Source organism: Camellia sinensis, chromosome 2 (genome assembly GCF_055761805.1).
Source record: "Camellia sinensis isolate YWXY chromosome 2, ASM5576180v1, whole genome shotgun sequence".
Taxonomy (NCBI): Eukaryota; Viridiplantae; Streptophyta; class Magnoliopsida; order Ericales; family Theaceae; genus Camellia; species Camellia sinensis.
The window spans coordinates 148,221,725-148,241,398 of NC_138962.1; the positions used below are offsets into that span (position 1 = coordinate 148,221,725).

At 39.0% G+C, this 19,674-nt stretch overlaps 1 protein-coding gene across 1 annotated transcript in view; it reads left to right on the plus strand.

Annotated features, from left to right (window-relative positions):
- Window positions 1-17,649, plus strand: part of LOC114291210 (putative disease resistance RPP13-like protein 1) — a 30,690-nt gene extending 13,041 nt beyond the window's left edge. The window contains exons 4-5 of the mRNA XM_082915783.1: window positions 9,980-14,194; window positions 17,138-17,649. Coding sequence (XP_082771909.1) covers window positions 9,987-14,177 — 4,191 coding nt within the window. The 5' untranslated portion in view covers window positions 9,980-9,986 and the 3' untranslated portion in view covers window positions 14,178-14,194; window positions 17,138-17,649. The remainder of the gene's footprint in view (window positions 1-9,979; window positions 14,195-17,137) is intronic.
- The last annotated feature ends 2,025 nt before the right edge of the window (window positions 17,650-19,674 follow it).

Sequence of the window (19,674 nt, forward strand, 5' to 3'; positions counted from 1 at the left end):
TCAACTTGGCCATTGGCTTGGGGATGACCTGGGGAAGAGAAACATGCTTGGATCCAGAGGTCTGCGCAGAATTTCCTGTACTTGGCGTTGTCGAATTGTTTGCCGTTGTCGGAAACGATAGCCTGAGGGACGCCAAACCAGCATACGATCGACTGCCAAATGAACTTGGTCGTGTTCCGCTCGGTAATGGTGGCAAGGGGTTCTGCCTCTACCCACTTAGTGAAATAATCAATGGTGACAATCGTAAACTTGGTCTGGCCTTGACCGGTGGGTAGTGGACTAACTAGGTCGATCCTCCATTTGGCGAACGGGTAGAGGCTGCAGAGTGTGATCAATTCAGTAGGAAGAGCATGGGGGATGTTGGCAAAACGCTGATGTGAGACCATGAAATATCCTCTCACATAGATGTTGTAGAGATCCAATGAAGAGGAGTTTCACCCCTGTAGATCTGCAATGAGGAACATAGTCGGTGCCACCCAACCGGGGTTTCCGGCCGGGAGTACTCTGATGATGAAGTCAGTCCCTGAATCAAGAAATAGTATATATGTATATCAGAAGGGGTGAGTGTGTGTGATGGAGGGAGAACAGACATACCTTTAACTTGGGATGCCCCCCCTTTATATAGATAGGGGGTGTGATCTTTATTTGGGATGGACCTTTGTAGGTTTTGTTTAGGTTAGGCCCAATAAGCTAGTATCTATAAAATTCTGGCATCCACAATTGCCCCAAAACTTTCATTGTTTGGGGTAGAAGGAATGAGAGTTTTTTCTTGCCAAGTTACGCTATTCAAATAGCTGTTAGGTTTTTTGATAAAGAACACTTTGGATAAATGAATAAAATATATGAATGAATGTCTGCATGTATGCGTGAATGTATGCTTGAATGTATGTATAAATGTATGTATGTCTTGAATATATGTATAAATGTACGATGTACGTATAAATGTACGTATGTCTTGAATGTATGTAAAAATGTATATATGTGGATCATAAGATGTGGGGGGTTGAGCTAAAACCCAGAAAAGAATACAAATAAATCATAACGATAGGCCGCGGTACTCTAACCCCCGGGCATGGGTGTAAGTCGCAGTATTCTAACCCCCGGGCATGGGTGTAGGCCGCAGTATTCTAACCCCCGAGCATGGGCGTAGGCCGCAGTATTCTAACCCCCGGGCATGGGTGCAGGCCGCAGTATTTTAACCCCCGGGCATGGGTGCAATATTTTGTCAAGTGCAAAGATTGCTTCCAAATATGGACTTTTATGCCGAGCTAGAAATATTTCTATAGGCCGAACACGGAAATGACTACCTGAACCAAATAAGATAGATATATCAGTAAAAAATTGGACCACGGTATTATTATCTCCGGGTGAGGGTGTAGACCTATGGTATTATAACCCTGGGCAAGGGTGTAGGCCTTTGCTAACGGCGCTCTGTGCTGAGTGCGAAGATTGCGCTGTACTCGGAGACTTTTGCTGATTTTAAGTGGCAACTAAGTGCCGATGTGGCAAGGACTTTGAATAATGTATCCTGTACTGAATAAGGTGGACGTGTTAATCGCCAGTAATATTGCTCCGCTTGTATGGAATTGCCAAGTAGATATTGGGTCAACTATTTAATTGCCGAGTTGCTCGGTTTGCGTTTAGTCCAAGGTAGACTTGCCCCATTGCTTTCGAATGCCAGGTGTTAGTCGGAAGGAATGCAGATTCCCATTACCCTATGTTGTAGGGAAGGTTCGGCTTTGATAAAATGACGGCACGCAAAAATATGCAAACTGCTGTCTGCCAAGAGTATAATGTATTGCCTCAAAACGGGCGCTTGCTTGAAGCTGTGTGAAAAGGTGCGGAAGTTTGTAACTCGAGTAATCATCCTTGTAATGTTTGTACCAAGTTGGCCGAGTATTCATGCATATCAAAGGTGCTGAGATGATGATCGGCTAATGTGCCCCAATTGGAAAGCAAAAAATTGACTGATGTCCCAGTGATGCACGGCCGAATAATGATCATGCATAATGTTGAATTTAATAATGGTCGAATAATCTTGCCGGGTTAGGTTTGCTATCAATTTAGTGGAGTTGAGCTTCTTGTCCAACGTATATTTGCCCCATTGCTTTTGAATAAGATTGGTTATTCGGAAGGAATAAATTTGACTTGGGCCAAAGTTGCTGAGAAGGCCGATAATGATTTGAAACGGGTTTCGTGCCCCTGCTCGGTGCCGTGGCAAAATTAGAATGAAGCCGAGACAAAGTAGGGTACTTACTAATATCATAATCAAATCTGCAATTTATTTGTATTTTTATTTATTTATGTCTATATATATATATATATTGCGAGCTGAAATGGCAAATTTTGATTGTACGGATGGAGTTGAAATGCGTTAAATAGCTGGAAAGGGCTATTGGATCGCTGTGATCAGTCTCCTGATGGCGTAATTGTAGCCAAAATAGATTTAACGGCTTAGATCAACAGGGTGTAATGCGACCGCGGAGCACATGATTATTTCTTCATAACTTGCCGGATCATCTTCTCCAGCGAATGAATTTATTTTATGGGCAAACTTTGAGTGGCCCGTACGGCTTCGTTTGAGCTCCGATTTTGACGCGGTTTGTTGCGTTGGAATCGTCTCAATGAGTACTTCACGTTGGTATGGGCAAAACTTGAGTTTGACAGCTTCAAAAATTTTAGTTGTCAGAAAATGTGAGCCGTATCGCAACTTTCGGCATACTTTGGTTACTTCTTGACTTCTCGGGTTGGTGAGTTTGGACCCTTTGGGCCGATACGAATCCTGTGATATGTTCAGATGTGTATTTCGGCAAGCCAAGATGATAGTTCTGAGTCGAGATATTAGTGCCGAATAAAAAATGTTGCGGTGTAATTTTTGCTGAATACGTTATAAGTCGAGTTGATCATATGCATGCAGCCTGAATGAAAATACAAATTGCCGAATAAGTCAATAGGTTTACCAAAACTACTTGTTTGATAACAGGCTGAGTAAGCCAATAAAATTGCCGAATTGTTCGTTGGGCCTATGGATGTAAGTTGGCTCGTTGGTGGTTGCCGAATATGCATAGTTGTGTTAATATGCAGTTGATAATAGGCCGAATGATATACCAAATCGCAGATAAGTAATACGATATGATGTTTGCCGAATAGTAGCGCCGAGCAATTTTGTACTTCCGAGAAATGAATCATGAGATTTTTGCTGGAGGTGAATAATTTAATAATTTGTAGTTGTTCCGAGAATGTCCAATGTTGTGGAGTGGACGTATGTGTGGCCGAGTAGGATTCCCGAGAAAGGTGAAAGAGATGCTGAGTAGCTGTGTTATGGCACCGCCGAATAGCTTTGTAGCTTTGCCGAGCGCGCTTCCATAAGTTGCAGTGTTGTCGAAATGCATTTGCAATGGCACCGCCGAACAGCTTTGTAGCTTTGTCGAGCGAGCTTTGTATGGTCGGCTTGTTCTGTCTTTGCCGAGAGCTTAGTTGGCAATGGATGGAAGGGAAAAGAGTTAGTTACTTTGTGCGATTTCGGCAAGTTGGTAGCCATTCGACATGCGCAAGTAACCTATATGCTGCCGAGGAGGATGGCTAAGCTTCAACGCACTGATGGGCCAATGGAAATGTTGTCGAAGGTAGCCAATGACTGAGAGATGATCTGCCGGATGTTGGGTCATCGAGATGGTCATTGTCGGCGGCAACAAAATTCTCCTATCATGACTCATCTAGTCAGCAAAATACTACGCAAGGTCATTGCTTGATACTGCTAAGTAGAGGAAGAGGGGCTCGCCCGTGATTGCTTGGGAAAGAAGGGGAGGGTTGGCCATGCATTGCTTTAACTGTTGGAAGGACTCTTCGGATTCAGCTGTCCATTCAAAAGCCTGCCGAAGGACTTTGAAGAAGGGTAAGCACTTGTCTGTTGCACGGGAAATGAAGCGGTTGAGGGCCGCCACTCGACCGGTGAGTCTTTGAACTTCTTTGACCGTCTTAGGCGACTGCATCTTAATCAAGGCCTTGATCTTCTCAGGGTTAGCTTCAATGCTGCGCTGACTGACCATGAAACCCAAAAATTTTCTAGATCCTACGCCGAAGGCGCACTTCTCTGGGTTGAGCTTCATCTGGTATTTGCGCAAGGTGGCGAAGGTCTCTCGTAAGTCAGTGAGGTGATCGGAGGAGTGTTTGCTTTTGACTAGCATGTCATCGACGTAGACTTCCATATTCCGGCCTATTTGGTGATGGAAAACGACATTAACCAACCGTTGATAGGTGGCCCCAGCATTCTTCAACTCGAACGGCATTACACAATAGTGGTAGGTACCTCGGTCGGTAATAAATGATGTGTGTTCTCGATCAGATGTGTGCATCAGGATCTGGTTGTACCCAGAGAAGGCATCCATGAAGCTGAGCATTTGATGACCAGCCGTGGCGTCGACCAGCAGATCTATGCGGGGAAGGGGGAAGCTGTCTTTGGGGCAAGCTCGGTTCAGGTCAGAGTAATTGACATAGAGTCGCCATTTGCCATTGTGTTTGCGGACGAGGACCACGTTGGACTAGCTTATCCTCGTCTCGGACGTCAAGCCCTTCGATGATCATGGCCTCTTTTAGCTTGACTTCTTTGAGTGAGGCGACATAACACTCCCTGGCCACGGTCTGTTCTCCTTTGACAGTTCTGATACCGAGATCGGTAGGAAATTTGATGGCAAGGTGATAGGTGGATGTGATGGCTTGGAAGGCGTTTAGGGCTGTGCGGCCAAGGATGATGTTGTAAGCAAAGGGGCAGTCGACCACAAGGAAGGTGAGCAACTTAATGGTCTGCCTCGGGTGTTCGCCAATGGTGATAGGTAGATCGATGGAGCCGATGGAGGTCACACGGGCGCCGGTGAAACCAACCAGAGGGGTTTGGAGAGGAGACAAGCTTTCTTCCCCAATCTTGAGCTGGCGGAAGCAATTGAGGAAGATGATGTCTGAAGAGCTGCCGTTGTCTATGAGGACTCGTCTGACCTTGTAGTTGGAGAGGATGGCGGAAATGACAAGGGGGTCATCATGTGGGTAACGGACTCCTGTACAGTCGGTGTCTGTGAAGGTGATGGGTTCGATCCATTGTTTTGACTGTTTGGGAGGTTGGTCCACCGTCGCCACTGCTTTGTCTGAGCCCTGCCTGATTTTTCTGAGCTCTGCCTTCTGAGCCGAGCGGGATGGTCCCCCGGAAGCGAGGCCGCCTGAAATGACTCTGATTTCTCCGACTGGTGAAGGAGGATTGCCTGGAGGCCGAGGCTGTGGTGGTGGGCGATTGTGGCCTTGGTTAGGTGGGGCTTGATTGCGGGGTGGTGTATGTCGGCGATTGTTCCTGGGAAGGTCGGTTCTTTGCCTCTGTTGAGGGTGGGTTTCTGTGAATCGGCTGAGGCGGCCCTGACGTATGAAAGTCTCAATTTGATCTTTGAGGTTGATACACTCATCGGTGGTATGGCCATGGTCCTGGTGGAAACGGCAGTACTTGGACTGATCTTTGCGATTGGAAGAGTTTCGTGAAGGTAGGGGCCACTTGAGGGGGTAGTCCCGCTGGATCTGATTGCGGACGTGCTCCATGGGGGAGTTGAGTGGTGTGTACCGCTCGAACCGACCAGGCGGTCGGGTCGGAGCCGACCGGTCGGCTCGGTGGGGTCGGTCATTATATTGGGGTGTTTGGCCATTATACTGGGCGGTCCTGGGTTCTGAGTCTTTCCTCTTGTCTCTGGGGGTCGGATTTTTAGTGATCGGCTCTTGCCGAGCGGCCAGGGAATCTTCAGCATTCATGTATTTCTGGGCTTTGGATAGTAGGGCAGCCATGGTGGTTGGAGGGTTTTTAGAGAGGGAGAAAAGAAAGTTGGACGACCGCAGGCCGGCCATGAAAGCCGTGAGGATGACCTTGTCGTCATTCTCCGCTACTTGAAGGGCTTCGGTGTTGAAGCGGGTGACAAAGCTACAGAGTGACTCCCCCTCGGTCTGACGAATGTTAAGGAGTTGGGTGGCTGGGCGTCTCTGACGCTGGGCTCCGATAAAATGGCTCAGGAAAAAGTCACTGAGGTGTTGAAAGGTAGAGACGGAGTCCGCCGGTAGCTGGCTAAACCACAACCGAGCTGATCCCTTCAGTGTCACGGGAAAAGCTCGGCACATGATCTCATCAGGGAAAGCATGGAGGATCATGAGGGTGCGGTAGGTTTCCAGATGGTCGACTGGGTCCGTCGTGCCATCGAAAGAGTTAATGGTGGGCATTTTGAACTTGGCGAGCAATGGTTTGTCGCGGATGGAGGCGACAAAAGGCGAGTTTGCGGTGACTGAGGGCTTGTGCTGGATGTTCTGCATGACCCCTTGTAGTTGGAGCTTCATGGCGCGGAGTTCAGCGTCCCAGAGGGGAATGTTGTCGCCATAGTCGGTCAATGGAGGCTGGACACTGCTAGCTTCCCCCTCAGGGGCTAGCATCACGACTGACGGCCGTGGAGGTGGAGGTGGTAGGGTCATATGTGGAGGAGGAGGGGGTTGTAAACCTTCTGGGTTGAGCGGAGGGGGTTGTGGAGCAGTGTGGCCCGGGGTTCTTTCTTGGTTGGGTGGAATATCGGGAGGTGGAGTGGGGAGGTTTCTTTGGAGTAAAGCACTAATCAGCGCCTGGTTTTGCTCGGCCATGCGGTTATGCTGTTAGTAAGTTCGATGATGTATTGTGGTGGGTTATTTGGATGGGAAGGGTCTGTTTGATGATCGGCGGTATTATGGTGAGAAGCCATGGACCTAGTCGTGACCATACACCTGGACGGGTGAGAGGAAAAGGTAACGGTGAGAAAGGAGGGCTCCGGCGATAGTGAACACAACTAGCGCACGAATAAACCACAAAGTTCCCACAGATGGCGCCAACTGATAATGCAGTCCGTCCTGGGTGGATGGGTCGGGCTGGTCCAAGCTCTTCAAGTTCCGATTCAGGCTGATGATTCCTCCAGATGACCTGCAAGCAAGTCCAAAGGGGAACGGGGTAGTCCCCCAGTGAACCCTCCGGCGAGCGAATCAGTAGAAGAAGAAGGGAAAATAGAGAGAGAGAGAGAGATAGATAAACTTAGCCTTCTTCTTGTCTTCCATATTTGCTTATATCCTTTGGTAATCATTTCACTGTCTCTTGTGACGTGCCCCGTTCCGCCGAAAGCCTGTGCCGTAGCTTACCTTGTTCAAGGTGAGGGGGCTCTGTTTCGACGGGAGGGGGGGTGTTGTCGTAATAAATGCTGTGATGGGCTGCATTAATGGTGATGTGTTGTGGCAATAACTCTACAGATCTTTGTCTGCTGATGTGGCCTGTGTTTCACCTGCCATGTGCCCGAATGCCATTGGCCCTCCATGTCCAGGTGGCCTCCAGCTGTCCTGGGCTTTGCCAACCGGGTTATGCTATGGGTCCCAAGCAATGGGCTTGGGGTTGTTTGCTGTGGGCCGTAAGCCTTGTGGGCCTATCCATGTCATAATGTATAGGACCTAAATCAATATGTACATTGCACACAAACATATGTATTCAAACATATCATGTATAAATTCGTTCAATCTCTATTATAGTGAAAAATAAATATGAAGAGAGAGGTGTGGCTTTGCATTTTAGGGCAGAGGTTAAGGAGATATATGCTACGTTTCTGGTAGTTTAGCAGAAATAGAGGCTTTCCCAATACTATATAAAGGGCTATAAGTGTGACATTCAAAGGGTCCTCAACCAAACACTCGATCAAGAGTCTTTCCACACATGCTTTTCAAAACATTTATCCTACTTGATAGGTCATTTATCTTAGTTTCATAGCTTCATTACCTTAGCTTAGCTTCATAACTTCAAAGCTTAGTTCCTTTAGCTTTTCAGCTTAGGTATCTTAGATTACCAATTGTACTTGATTTCTAATCAATGCAAGTCACAATCTTACTCTAATTATCTTTGGCACCTATAAATTTGTTAAAAGTCCTCTTCATTGGAGCAAGATCCGAACCAATAGGGGTTCCTCTTAGCCACACAGAGTCATTTTTCTGTGTTACAAGTCAGAAATGTTTAACAATTCCCACACCTTGAATTAGGTTTACAAGTTTTGGCACACCCGCAGGATTTCTTGAGTGGCCACAAAAATTTTCGAGGAGTGCAAATAGTAATATAAATAAAAAAAATTTAGAAGTGTAATTTACCCTTCAAGAAATCATATAGTAATCTCCGGAATTTTACCAAACAAGTTTTTGATAAAGAAAGAGTTTCATTATTTTGAAATTTGACCGGCATAGCGGTCTTATTGAACTTTCTGCTTTTATAAGCAACATTCTTAACTTATTATACAAGGCACATCACCTAAAAATTCATTTATCACCTCTTGATAAAATTAGGATGATTAGCAAGTTTAGACACTGCCTTTATTTTTTGATAATTACAAATTGTTATTTCAAATTTTCACCCAATGACATTAAACTAAATAAATAAGAATAAAGTAATCTTAGATAGCATGGGAGTATTGTCATTTTAGTTACTCCATTGGTTTTTTATTTATTTATTTTTATTTTTAATAACTCGTGTTCGAGTCAAATTTGCGCGTATCTCGACAAATCCCACAGTCTTGAAATTAACAACTGGATGAACCTCCAGTGATCCTTTGAACTCAATGATATTTTAAAAGACAATTTACCTATTTTATTGAACTATTAATCTATCAAATACATACTTAATTGCTTATAGCTAGTGAATATCTTGTAATTAATTGGCAATGCATTATCTTCTAATAATTATAAAAAAGGTTAGAGATCTCAAAAGTTTTACCAAAATTTCTACCACATGTCTCACATGAGTGTGGGACCCACATAGAACCCACGTGACATGGGTTCCACACTCATGACATTTGATAGAAATTGTGGTAGAACTTTTGGAATCTCTAATATTACTCAATAATTATTTTTGTTGGACTATAATATAGTGACCTCATTAACTGCACATTACTTTTGTTTGGGAAGGAACATTGTATTTATACTTGTGCATTGTGTTAGAGTATCTTCAATGGATTCTTTCAAATTTGCTATTATTTAGTCTTATCCTACTTTACTTCCTGCGATGGGTTAGTTACTATATTAGTCATTTTAACAAATTGTTTACTAGCTGGCTACATTTAGAGAGTCTTGAGAGACTTTTAAATAGTTTGAATAAGTAAGTAAAATAAATAGTAGTGTTAGAGCATATAGACAAAAAAGTATTTAGGCAAAATAAAGAGCATTCCTTTATTATACTTTAACTAGTGAAAAATAAAGAGTAATGTTTGACTTCATTATGTATTTTTCAAAGAGACATTGTTTCCTATTATTTTAAAAAATAAAATTTTATTAAAATGATTTTTATTTTTAAGAATATCATTATCACATCATCTTTATTAATATATATGTATAGATATTAGGTAGTCTCGGAGTACAATGTGATATTACTTATGTGCTCCTCTTGACAAATGTGAAACCACAAAATACACTTCACGGGCCATTCTTTATTTATCAAGTACTTAATAAAAGTGCCTTAGTATGGTCTCACCCATAATGGTTTCTTATATGGTATTTTATATAATACTTTTGCTTGTGGATCATACAAGACATTTTTTTTGCCAATAATTTTTCTTTCGGGCATGCAGAATAGTTGGTAAAAAAACTTGAGCCATTGGTTTTGATAAGATAATATATATGCCTCTATGTAAACACATAATAGTAGCTACAATACTGACTCTCCATTTTGTTACCCTCAATTGTGAATTCATTCTAAAACCAATCAAACTTTCACTCTCCTGCTTTTCTTGGTTTGTTTGTGTTTTTCTCTAAATCTGATATAATATTGTTTCTTGCTGACTCTCCATTTTGTTACCCTCAATTGTGAATTCATTCTAAAACCAATCAAACTTTCACTCTCATGTTTTTCTTGGTTTGCTTGTGTTTTTCTCTAAATCTGATATAATATTGTTTCTTGCTTCCTTATTTTCACCAGGGAAACAATGCCTATAGGAGAAATCTTTCTCGCTGCTTTCATTCGGATGTTGTTTGAGAAGTTGGCCTCAACTGTCCTACTGAAGTTTGCTCATTGGGAGCAGGTTCATACTCTCTTCAAGAAATGGAGTGGAGAGCTAAAAGAAATTCAGGCATTCTTAGATGATGCAGAGGAGAAACAAATAAAGAATAGCGGTGTGAAAATGTGGCTTGAGGATCTCACAGACTTGGCTTATGATCTGGATGACATACTGGACGAATTTGCCACTGAAGCTTTGCGGTATAAGTTAACAGTTGAGTCTCAAGCAGCTAGCACCAGCAAGAGCAAGCTACTGGCCATGATACCTACATGTTGTACAAGATTCAATCCAACGACTCTTCTTTCTGATTTTATGAGTTCTACTTCAAAGATAGATGAAATCATTACCCAATTGCAAAGTATTTTTGAAAGAGGAAGTCGACTTGGTTTACAAAAGAATGTTGTAGGAGAATTTGCTAAAGCTTGGCATAGACCACCCGCCACATCATCATTGATACATGAACGTTGCATATATGGCAGGGATAAGGAGAAAAGGGACATAATTGATTTTCTCCTAAGGGATGAGTCAAATGATAGTAAAGTCGGCGTACTTCCCATAGTAGGTATGGGTGGGCTTGGCAAGACCACCCTTGCACAGATGGTATACAACGATGAAGTGGTGAACAAGCATTTTGATTTGAAAGCATGGGTCTGTGTTTCTGATGAGTTTGATACTATGAGAATATCAAAAGTAATTCTTGAATCTATTACTTCCAAGGCTTGTGAATTTAAAGAATTGAATCAAGTTCAAGTTCAGTTAAAGCAGAATTTGACTGGAAAGAAGATTTTAATCATTTTAGATGATGTATGGGACAAGAAATACAATGATTGGAACATTTTGAAGGCCCCCTTTAACGATGGAGTCTCAGGAAGTAAGATAATTGTAACAACTCGTGACAGAGATGTTGCATCGATTATGGGAACCGTTCAAAACCATTTGCTACAACATCTATCAAATGATGATTGTTGGTCAGTGTTTGAACAACATGCCTTTGGGAATAGAAGCATGGATGCGGATCAAAATTTGGTGTTTATTGGTAGGAAAATTGTGGAAAAATGTAAAGGTTTGCCTTTGGCTGCTAGGACACTCGGTGGCCTTTTACGGTGCAAAGAAAGAGACAATGAGTGGGAAGTTGTATTGAATAGTAAAATATGGGATTTAACCGAACAAGGCAATGAAATTCCCCCAGCTTTGAGATTAAGCTACCATCATCTCCCTTCACATTTGAAGCGGTGCTTTGCATATTGCTCTATACTGCCGAAGGACTATGAATTCGAGGAGATGGAGTTAGTCTTCTTGTGGATGGCAGAAGGCCTTCTTCAGCAACAAAATGGAAATAAGCGAATGGAAGATTTAGGAGTTCACTACTTTCACGAATTACAGTCGAGGTCTTTTTTCCAACCATCGAATGGTGGTGAAAGCTTGAAATTTGTGATGCATGACCTCATCAATGATTTGGCTCAGTCAGTTGCAGGATATACTTGTTTTAGATTGGAGGATAAATTGAAGGATCAGGAGCAACGTACAAAATTGAAGAGTGCTCGACATTCATCTTACATGCAAAGCGAATTTGATGCAATCAAAAAGTTTGAAACTTTTTATAAAGCTGAGAATGTAAGGAGTCTAAGGACCTTCTTACCATTGTCCTTAAGTAAATATAGACATTGTTGTTTGACAAGCAAGGTTCCCCTTGATCTGTTGCCAAAGATGAAACGCTTACGGGTGTTGAGTTTGAATGGATATCAGATTTGCGACGAACTCATTCCAAAATCAATTGGAGATTTGAAACATTTGCGATATCTTAACTTTTCCTACACAAATATCAAAACAGTACCTGAATCATTAGGTACCCTATACAATCTACAAACTTTGATGCTAAGAGGTTGTCCAGAATTGAAGAAATTGCCTGCGGACATAGGAAACCTAATCAACCTACGTCATCTCAATATGATTGATTCAAATTCCTTAGAAGAAATGCCACAAGGAATTGATAAGTTGACAAGTCTCCAAACACTATCCAATTTTATTGTTATGAAAGACATTGGGTTTCGGATAAGAGAGTTGGGGAACTTGATTCATCTTGGAGGGAAACTTTGCATATCAGGAATAGAAAATGTGGTTGATCCTCTGGATGCAAGAGGGGTGTGTTTAAATGACAAGCAAGGTATAGATGTGCTAACAATGGTATGGAGTAGTGAGAGCTTGGATGGTTTACGAAATGAAATGGTTGAAACAAAAGTACTTGACATACTACAACCTCACAAAAAGTTGGAAGAGCTATACATCAGAGGCTACCATGGTACGAGATTTCCAATTTGGATAGGAGATCCTTTGTTCTCCAATATGGTGTGCATGAAGTTACAAAATTGTAAAAATTGCACTTCCTTACCGCCACTTGGACAACTACCCTCTTTGAAAGACCTTCACATTGAAGGAATGAGTGCTGTAAAGCATGTGGGTTGTGAGTTCTATGGGCAGCATTGCGTCAAACCTTTTCCATTACTCAAGACATTATGTTTTGAGAATATGTCAGAATGGGAGGATTGGTACATTTTTGGAATTGACAAGAGAGTTCAAACCTTCTCTCGTGTTAGTAAGCTCTCCATCAAAAAATGTCCCAAACTTGTGGGAATGTTGCCGAGTAATCTTCCTTGCCTCAAAACTCTTGAGATTATAAATTGCTCGCAGCTGCTGGTTGAAGCTTCTAGCCTTGTTCTCCCGTCACTCACCTCCCTGTCCATGAGTGATGTTTGGCTTCCAAGCCTTCTAGTGCTCCTTGAGACATGTAACGTGCTTGAACCCAGTTCCCTTACTGGCTTGAATATTAGCAATGTTTCAATCCCTGAGTCCCTGTGCAATCCAAGCATAGATGATGAAGTGATGTTTGCAAATGCAATGTCTAAGAATCTGAGTTCAGTAACTTCCTTGAGCATTGAGAAGATTCAAAAACTTGCATTATTGCCAAAATGGCTTACCCAGGGGCTTAAAGGACTCAAAGAATTGAAGATTTCTGGTTGTAACGAACTCACAACACTGTGGCAGAATGAGGCGGGACCACAACACAGTCTCCTTGCATTGGAACGTTTAGAAATTTGGTTTTGTCGGCAACTTGTTTCATTGTTTGAAGAAGAGGAGGATGTAGAAAACGAAGGGCAACATCAACAAGAGGGAGTGTCTTCCATGGTGAGACTTGAGTATCTAAAGATACATGATTGTGAAAAGCTGGAGACACTGCCACGGGGGCTACATACCTTCACTTCTCTTCAAGAGATGGATATCAGTGGATGTCCAAGTCTGGTATCTTTTTTAGAGACAGGCTTTCCGCCTAGCCTAAGACGACTTTGGATTAAGGAATGTAAGGCTCTGCGGTCCTTACCTGGGTGGATAGCGCACGATTCTAATCTGGAGGCCTTGCAGATAGACGGGTGTGATAATCTGGAGTCCCTTCAGGAAGAATGGGTCCACCACCCCCCAACAAAACTGTCATTATTGGTTATCAGGAATTGTAAAAAACTAGAATCGGTCCCTAGTTTGTGCGACAACAGCCTCCTCGCTTCCCTTGAATATCTGTGGATAGAAAGTTGGCCTGCAGGAGGAGGAATCGTCCGTTCCTACATTCTAGAGAAAGGGAATTTCCTCACCAACCTCACTAATCTTAGCATCGAGGATATGAAGATTGGTAAGCCCCTATCAGAGTGGGGTTTGCATAGATTGCCCTCTCTTGATAGTCTCTGGCTTGCAGGCCCAAGTAACGTATCAGAAGAAGAAGAAGAAGAAGAATATTATTCGGTGTCTAGCTTTCCAGTAGATGGGATGTTGTTGCCCACTTCTCTGACGGAACTATGGATTAGGGATTTCCCAAATCTAGAGAAGATATCTTCTTCCATGGAGACCATTCAAAACCTCACCCATCTTGATTTCAAAAATTGCCCTAGGCTCGCATCTTTTCCCGAGCAAGGAGGGCTGCCTCCCTCGCTTTTGCAACTTGGATTTAGAAATTGTCCAATAATGAAACGGCGGTGTGAAAAGGGGAAAGGCCAATATTGGCCCCTCATAGCTCCCATTCCTGGAGTATTCATAGAAGACAGACACATCTTTGAAGGGGAAAGGCCAATATGAGCCATCAAAACTAGCAGGTACTCAAAAATCACCCAAACTAAATATATCAAAATTATTATTTTATTATTTTTATCAATGCCAAACAGTAGGCATGTTTAGTGCAGCTTAAAAGTTGTTTATTTCAGCTTTCAGCTTAATTTAAATTATTTTGATGTGTTGGTTTAGCTTATAGCTTATAGCTTATAGTTTTTTGGAAATCAAAAATAAGAAATCAGCTTATATTCATAGTTATAAGTTATAAGTTGTTTAGGCATAAGTTATAAGCACTTTTCCACAGCTCTACCAAACAGGGCCAGTGTCGCATCTCCTCATCTCATCGGAATGGAGCCTATGTATTACTTATAATATATATATATATATATATACATATATCTATCTATACTATATATTAAGCAAAAGAGGGTTTTTAACCCAAAGCCTTGTGGGAGCTCCAATCTCCCAATCTAAATTTCTTGATTTTTTGATTTTTTTTTTTTAAAAAAAATCTTAACATTTATTAACATCTCCTAACTCCCAAGTATTACCCTCATAATAATACTTTAATGCATTAAGAACAAGCATAAAAAAAATTCTTTAAAATCCAACACATATGAATTCATTGAAAAGTCCCAACACATATAATTATTATCCCTCATAATAACACTTTAATGCATTAAGAACAAACATAAAAAAAAAAATTCTTAAAAAGTCCAACACATATGATTATTATCAAAATATTAAACTTTAATATAATATAATAAAAAAAAGACATTTAATTTCTTGAAAAGTCCAACACATATGATTATTATCAAAATATTAAACTTTAATATAATACAAAAAAAGAAAAAAAGAAGACATTTAAAAAAAAAAATTTAAAAATCACAATTCACATATATAGATAATTGTAAACACAATAAAATAGGAGGGCATTCATGTCTACACGCTTTTTTATAAGATCTCCTCCATTATAATAAGATAGCACTTTATGTCTCTCATCTTATAATCTATATATATATATATATATATTATCTATACTATATATTAAGCAAAAGGAGGTTTTTAACTCCCAAGACCTGTGAGAGTTTCAATATCCCAATCTGAATTTTCTAAATTTTTTATTTTTTATTTAAAAAAAAATCTCAGCATTTATTGATTTGGTCAAAATTTCCTGATCAGCATTTATTAAATTTTTTCAATCCACATGTTTTTCCACATGTCTGCATTTATTGATTTGGTCAAAATTCCCTAATCAGCATTTAAAATCCCATCATACAAATAATTATAGATATAATCCATGTATAGTTACTGTAGTACTCTTTTCAACTTCTCCCATACACTATGGTTAGTGATAAGATTGTTAAATTATTTTTATAAAAAATCTTTAAAAAAATTTAAAACAAATATAAAATATCTATAATTATCCTGTGCATAACACGGGTGATAGGCTAGTATATATATATATATATAAGAGGCGGTTTGCTGCTTGTTGCTAGCCATTTTTTTTCCCCTATTTTGCACTTATTAGTTTATTTTCAAATTGTTATTTTGTCCTTTAATTTGGTTGGTGAAACAATTTGAGTGTAATTATGGAAATATTATTGGTCAATTATGTAACATAAATTTTTTATTTTTTAACAAATTATAAATACACCCATAAAATTTGTTTAAAATATGAATTAGTCCTATAATACTAGAAATTATAACTATCGTTTATTATAAATTTTAATTTAACACAATACTCAAGAAAAAAAAAATTATTCTCCAATTCAATAATAAATTATCAAAATTGTTTATTAAAAATTATTTCTCATATCATTAAAAACTATTAATTTCCTTAATGATTTATTTATTAACAAAATGGCTAACTAAAATATTTTTCATATCATTAAAAATTATTAATTTACTTAATGATTTAATTATTAATAAAATTGGTTATTTGCTATGCAAGTATGATTTATGTATTAATAAAATTAGTCATTTGTATATACATGTATTTTGTTCTGCTTCTTTATTAGTTCAATGAATTATCTTAGTAGTTTTTTTTAGATGAGAGAATTATCTTAATATTTGTTTTATATTTATGTGTTGAGAAAAGTTACACACATTATTTTTTTTTTTATAAATTCGGAAGAAATGTTAAAACCTTACAAATTCACCCAAAATAATATGGTCATAGAATTAGAGTCTACATGTATAACAAATCAAAAAATAATACATATCTTACTACATAATTCTATCATATATATAAATATGATTTATTTTGTTCAATTTCATAGAATAATATTTTAATTTTTAAAAAATTATCAAAATACAAAACTTAAATAGACTTAAATTATCAAAACTTATATATAGAAGGGGAGGTTGGGCTATGTTTTTTTTATTTCAAGTGTTCTTAGTGTTGGTCTCTTGCCAACCAACCACTGCATTCTTCTTCATAAAGGGGTTTTGGGTCTATTTATTTTTAGTTCGGAATTTAAGGTGGTTTTGTATGCTTCCTATTTTTTTTTCTGTTCTTTATTATCTTTTCCCCTTGTTTATTTATTGATTGTAATGATTCACATTATTATTCATAAACTCTTTTTATTTTTTGATAAAAATAAAAATCATATTGCAGAATGGTAATTTGTTTTATCACTTTAACACTCCAGACATAATCAGGATCACATGCCCAATCACAATAATCAACCATATCTTTTTTTTTTTCTTTCTTAATTTTTGGGTCGGAGCATCGATTACTTACCTAGAATTTATGTATTTTCAACATGAATAATTGGTGTCTTTTTGCTTCATCTGCATATGTTGTTTGATCTCCGTTTTGTGGTAGTCACTAACCCAATTACTTTTCAATTTTCAGCAATTATTATTATTATTATTTCCCCTGTGGTGTTTTTAGGTTTTAGTAAGAGTTGTTCAAGGTGTAAGTTTCGGTAGATGCTTGTCAAATGTTTATTTGTCATCGTTGTTATTGTTTTCATTTCCAGGTTCAATACATTCATTTATCTGCTTTTCCCCCAGCTACCGCTATTCTTGGGAAACCAAGAGAGCTACCAAAGGATGGTATCAACTCTTTCAATCATTTTCTGTTGTGTCTAGTGAAGTAAATGTTGCATTTGATTTAAAGCAATGTTGCATCTAGTTGAAGACCTAAAGAATGCAGTGGCTTGATGATTCTGTATTGTTGTTGATGTTTCCTTGCTTCTAGTCGTGTTGCTTCTTTTTTTTTTTTTAGGTAAACCAAGTTGCTTCTTTTATCATACTGTATTTTCTACTATTGCTTTTGTACGTGTCATATATAAAAGCTCAGTGGTAAATTGACTGGTTTATGCTGATGCTATTGTTGTTGCTTCTTTGGTTTTCTAGACTTTCTGTGCAGCTATTGCTATCTTCTCATGGTCTGTATGTTGTATTTGTTGCACATATGTTCATGTTAGATGTAAACAATGCCTAGATTGGCTAAATGGTATTGTCCTCATCTTTTGCTTGCTTTAGACAATTCCCATCGTTTGTATTGCCCATGTATGCTCCTTGTACTATGTATTTACTTTTGATCTTTGGTTTATATTGACTTCCCAAAAAAAAAAAGAAGTTTTGTTCATCAAATAATCTGGGTGTTGAAATTTGATTCGTATTGTTTGGCTTCAATTACACTCGGCATCTTTTCACATTTTGCAGCAATGATTGCTAGATGTCCTTTTTAGGTTATTCAACGGAGTTTTTCCGAGAGAGAGAGAGAGTGAGTGAAGGAGCAAACTAAAGATTGAAGTATCTAAGACTTACAAGTTCTGCTGAGGTGATGTCTACCTGGAGAATTTTTTTTCTAAAAGAGATGGATGAAAAGATTTCACCTTCTAAACTCAATCATATGAACAAAGTTACTGCATAAATTTGTAATTTTTTGCCTGAAACGGCAAAGGAAAGTAGAGAATACTTTATAATCTTTCAACAACCTCTTCAGCCCTGCCTACTATAAGTTTAATGCGAGTCTTTTGTTCAAAACAAATCAAGCCAATAAACATTGAATATTAACCTTGTGACTACAATTACAGTGAGCACAATCTCATATGATGAAAGATTCATTACATAGATTTATGGTTCTGGGTAGTTCTAATCTAAAAATTAAGAATGAAGCTCTCTTGATTAAGTGGTGGTGGAGGTTTGCATCTGAGCCAAATCCCCTTCGGAAAAGAGTGATTTTTGAAAAGTATAATTGGGACAACAAGAGATGGGATATTTCATTGCTTAAAGGATAATGCAGTTTTTTTTTTTTTTTTCCTGTTCCCTTCTGAACATGTCCCCATTAATGTGCTACTGAAATTGGGGAAATGGAATGAGATTTCTCTTTTTGTTTGATAAATGGGTGTCTGATGTAACAAAGATGGTCTCATTAATGATTTCATAACATGCGTACCTCACATAGGAAGACTTTGTTTGTATGGGACGAGGAGGAGGAATACCTTCATAGATTATTGAAAATCCTGCCACAAATTGATCAGCTTAATGCCAATCAATGGATCAATTAATTTGGAGGAGTGATCCATCAGGTAACTTCTCAGTAAAATCTTTACATAACCTGTTTGGCTCATCTGGAGATTGTATTATTCCTACAATAGAGTTTATGTGGAAAAGGATTGCCCTCTTTTGAATTCTTGTTTTTTGGTTAAAATGAATGCTCTAGATGAATCCTGTTCCACCTCGGTTTGGCTGGTGTAGGCGGTTGAGTCATTGTTGATTTTGTTTTTTAGCTTTGTTCTCCTAGTTGGTGTCTTGCTGTCTGTTATTTTATTTTTATTTTTTTCTTGGAGTGGATTCCGACATTATGAAAAGTTGTCTAGTTGCTGCTATGCTACAATCTTGGTCAGTGTTCTGCATCCGTCTTAGTAGGTGTTTTAGGGGTTGTTGGCCTTTGGCTTAAGCATATGATTGGCTTAGTAGCATGAGTCACCTAGTTGGCATATATATATATATATATATTTGATGTTCCCTTTAACAAAGAAAAAAGAAAAGAACATTACCCATTAGACAACCAGAATTTTGAAATTTGAGTCTCAATAAATTTCATGATGTTTCAGTTTTGTAAAATGGTTATTTAATTGGACGTAAATTTGTCAAATGATGGATACATTGATGTTTTGAACATTTCAACTAATGAGTAGTGATAGAAAAACTTTCACCTTTGAGCAGTTTTCATCCATAAATTGGTAAATTATCACAAATCATCCATTAATTGGTAAACTTCTGTTCTTCAATGAATGGAAAGGAATTTGTTAATTCCTATATCTTTTAATGAGAATATTTTGTGTTGAGAGATCCAAGGGGTCACCTCTCCTGCTATCATCCATTTCTATACCTTCTAACACTCAGCAAGTTGGTTTAAAACCACTCTAAAAACTTTTACTTTTATGCCTTCTTTCATATTTTCATGCCATTCTAGATTGCATTCCTTTTCTGTCAATAGGTAGAAAAAACAGATAGATAGGTGTAGTCTACTAACTTTCAAAGCATTTTTCACCCCCAAACT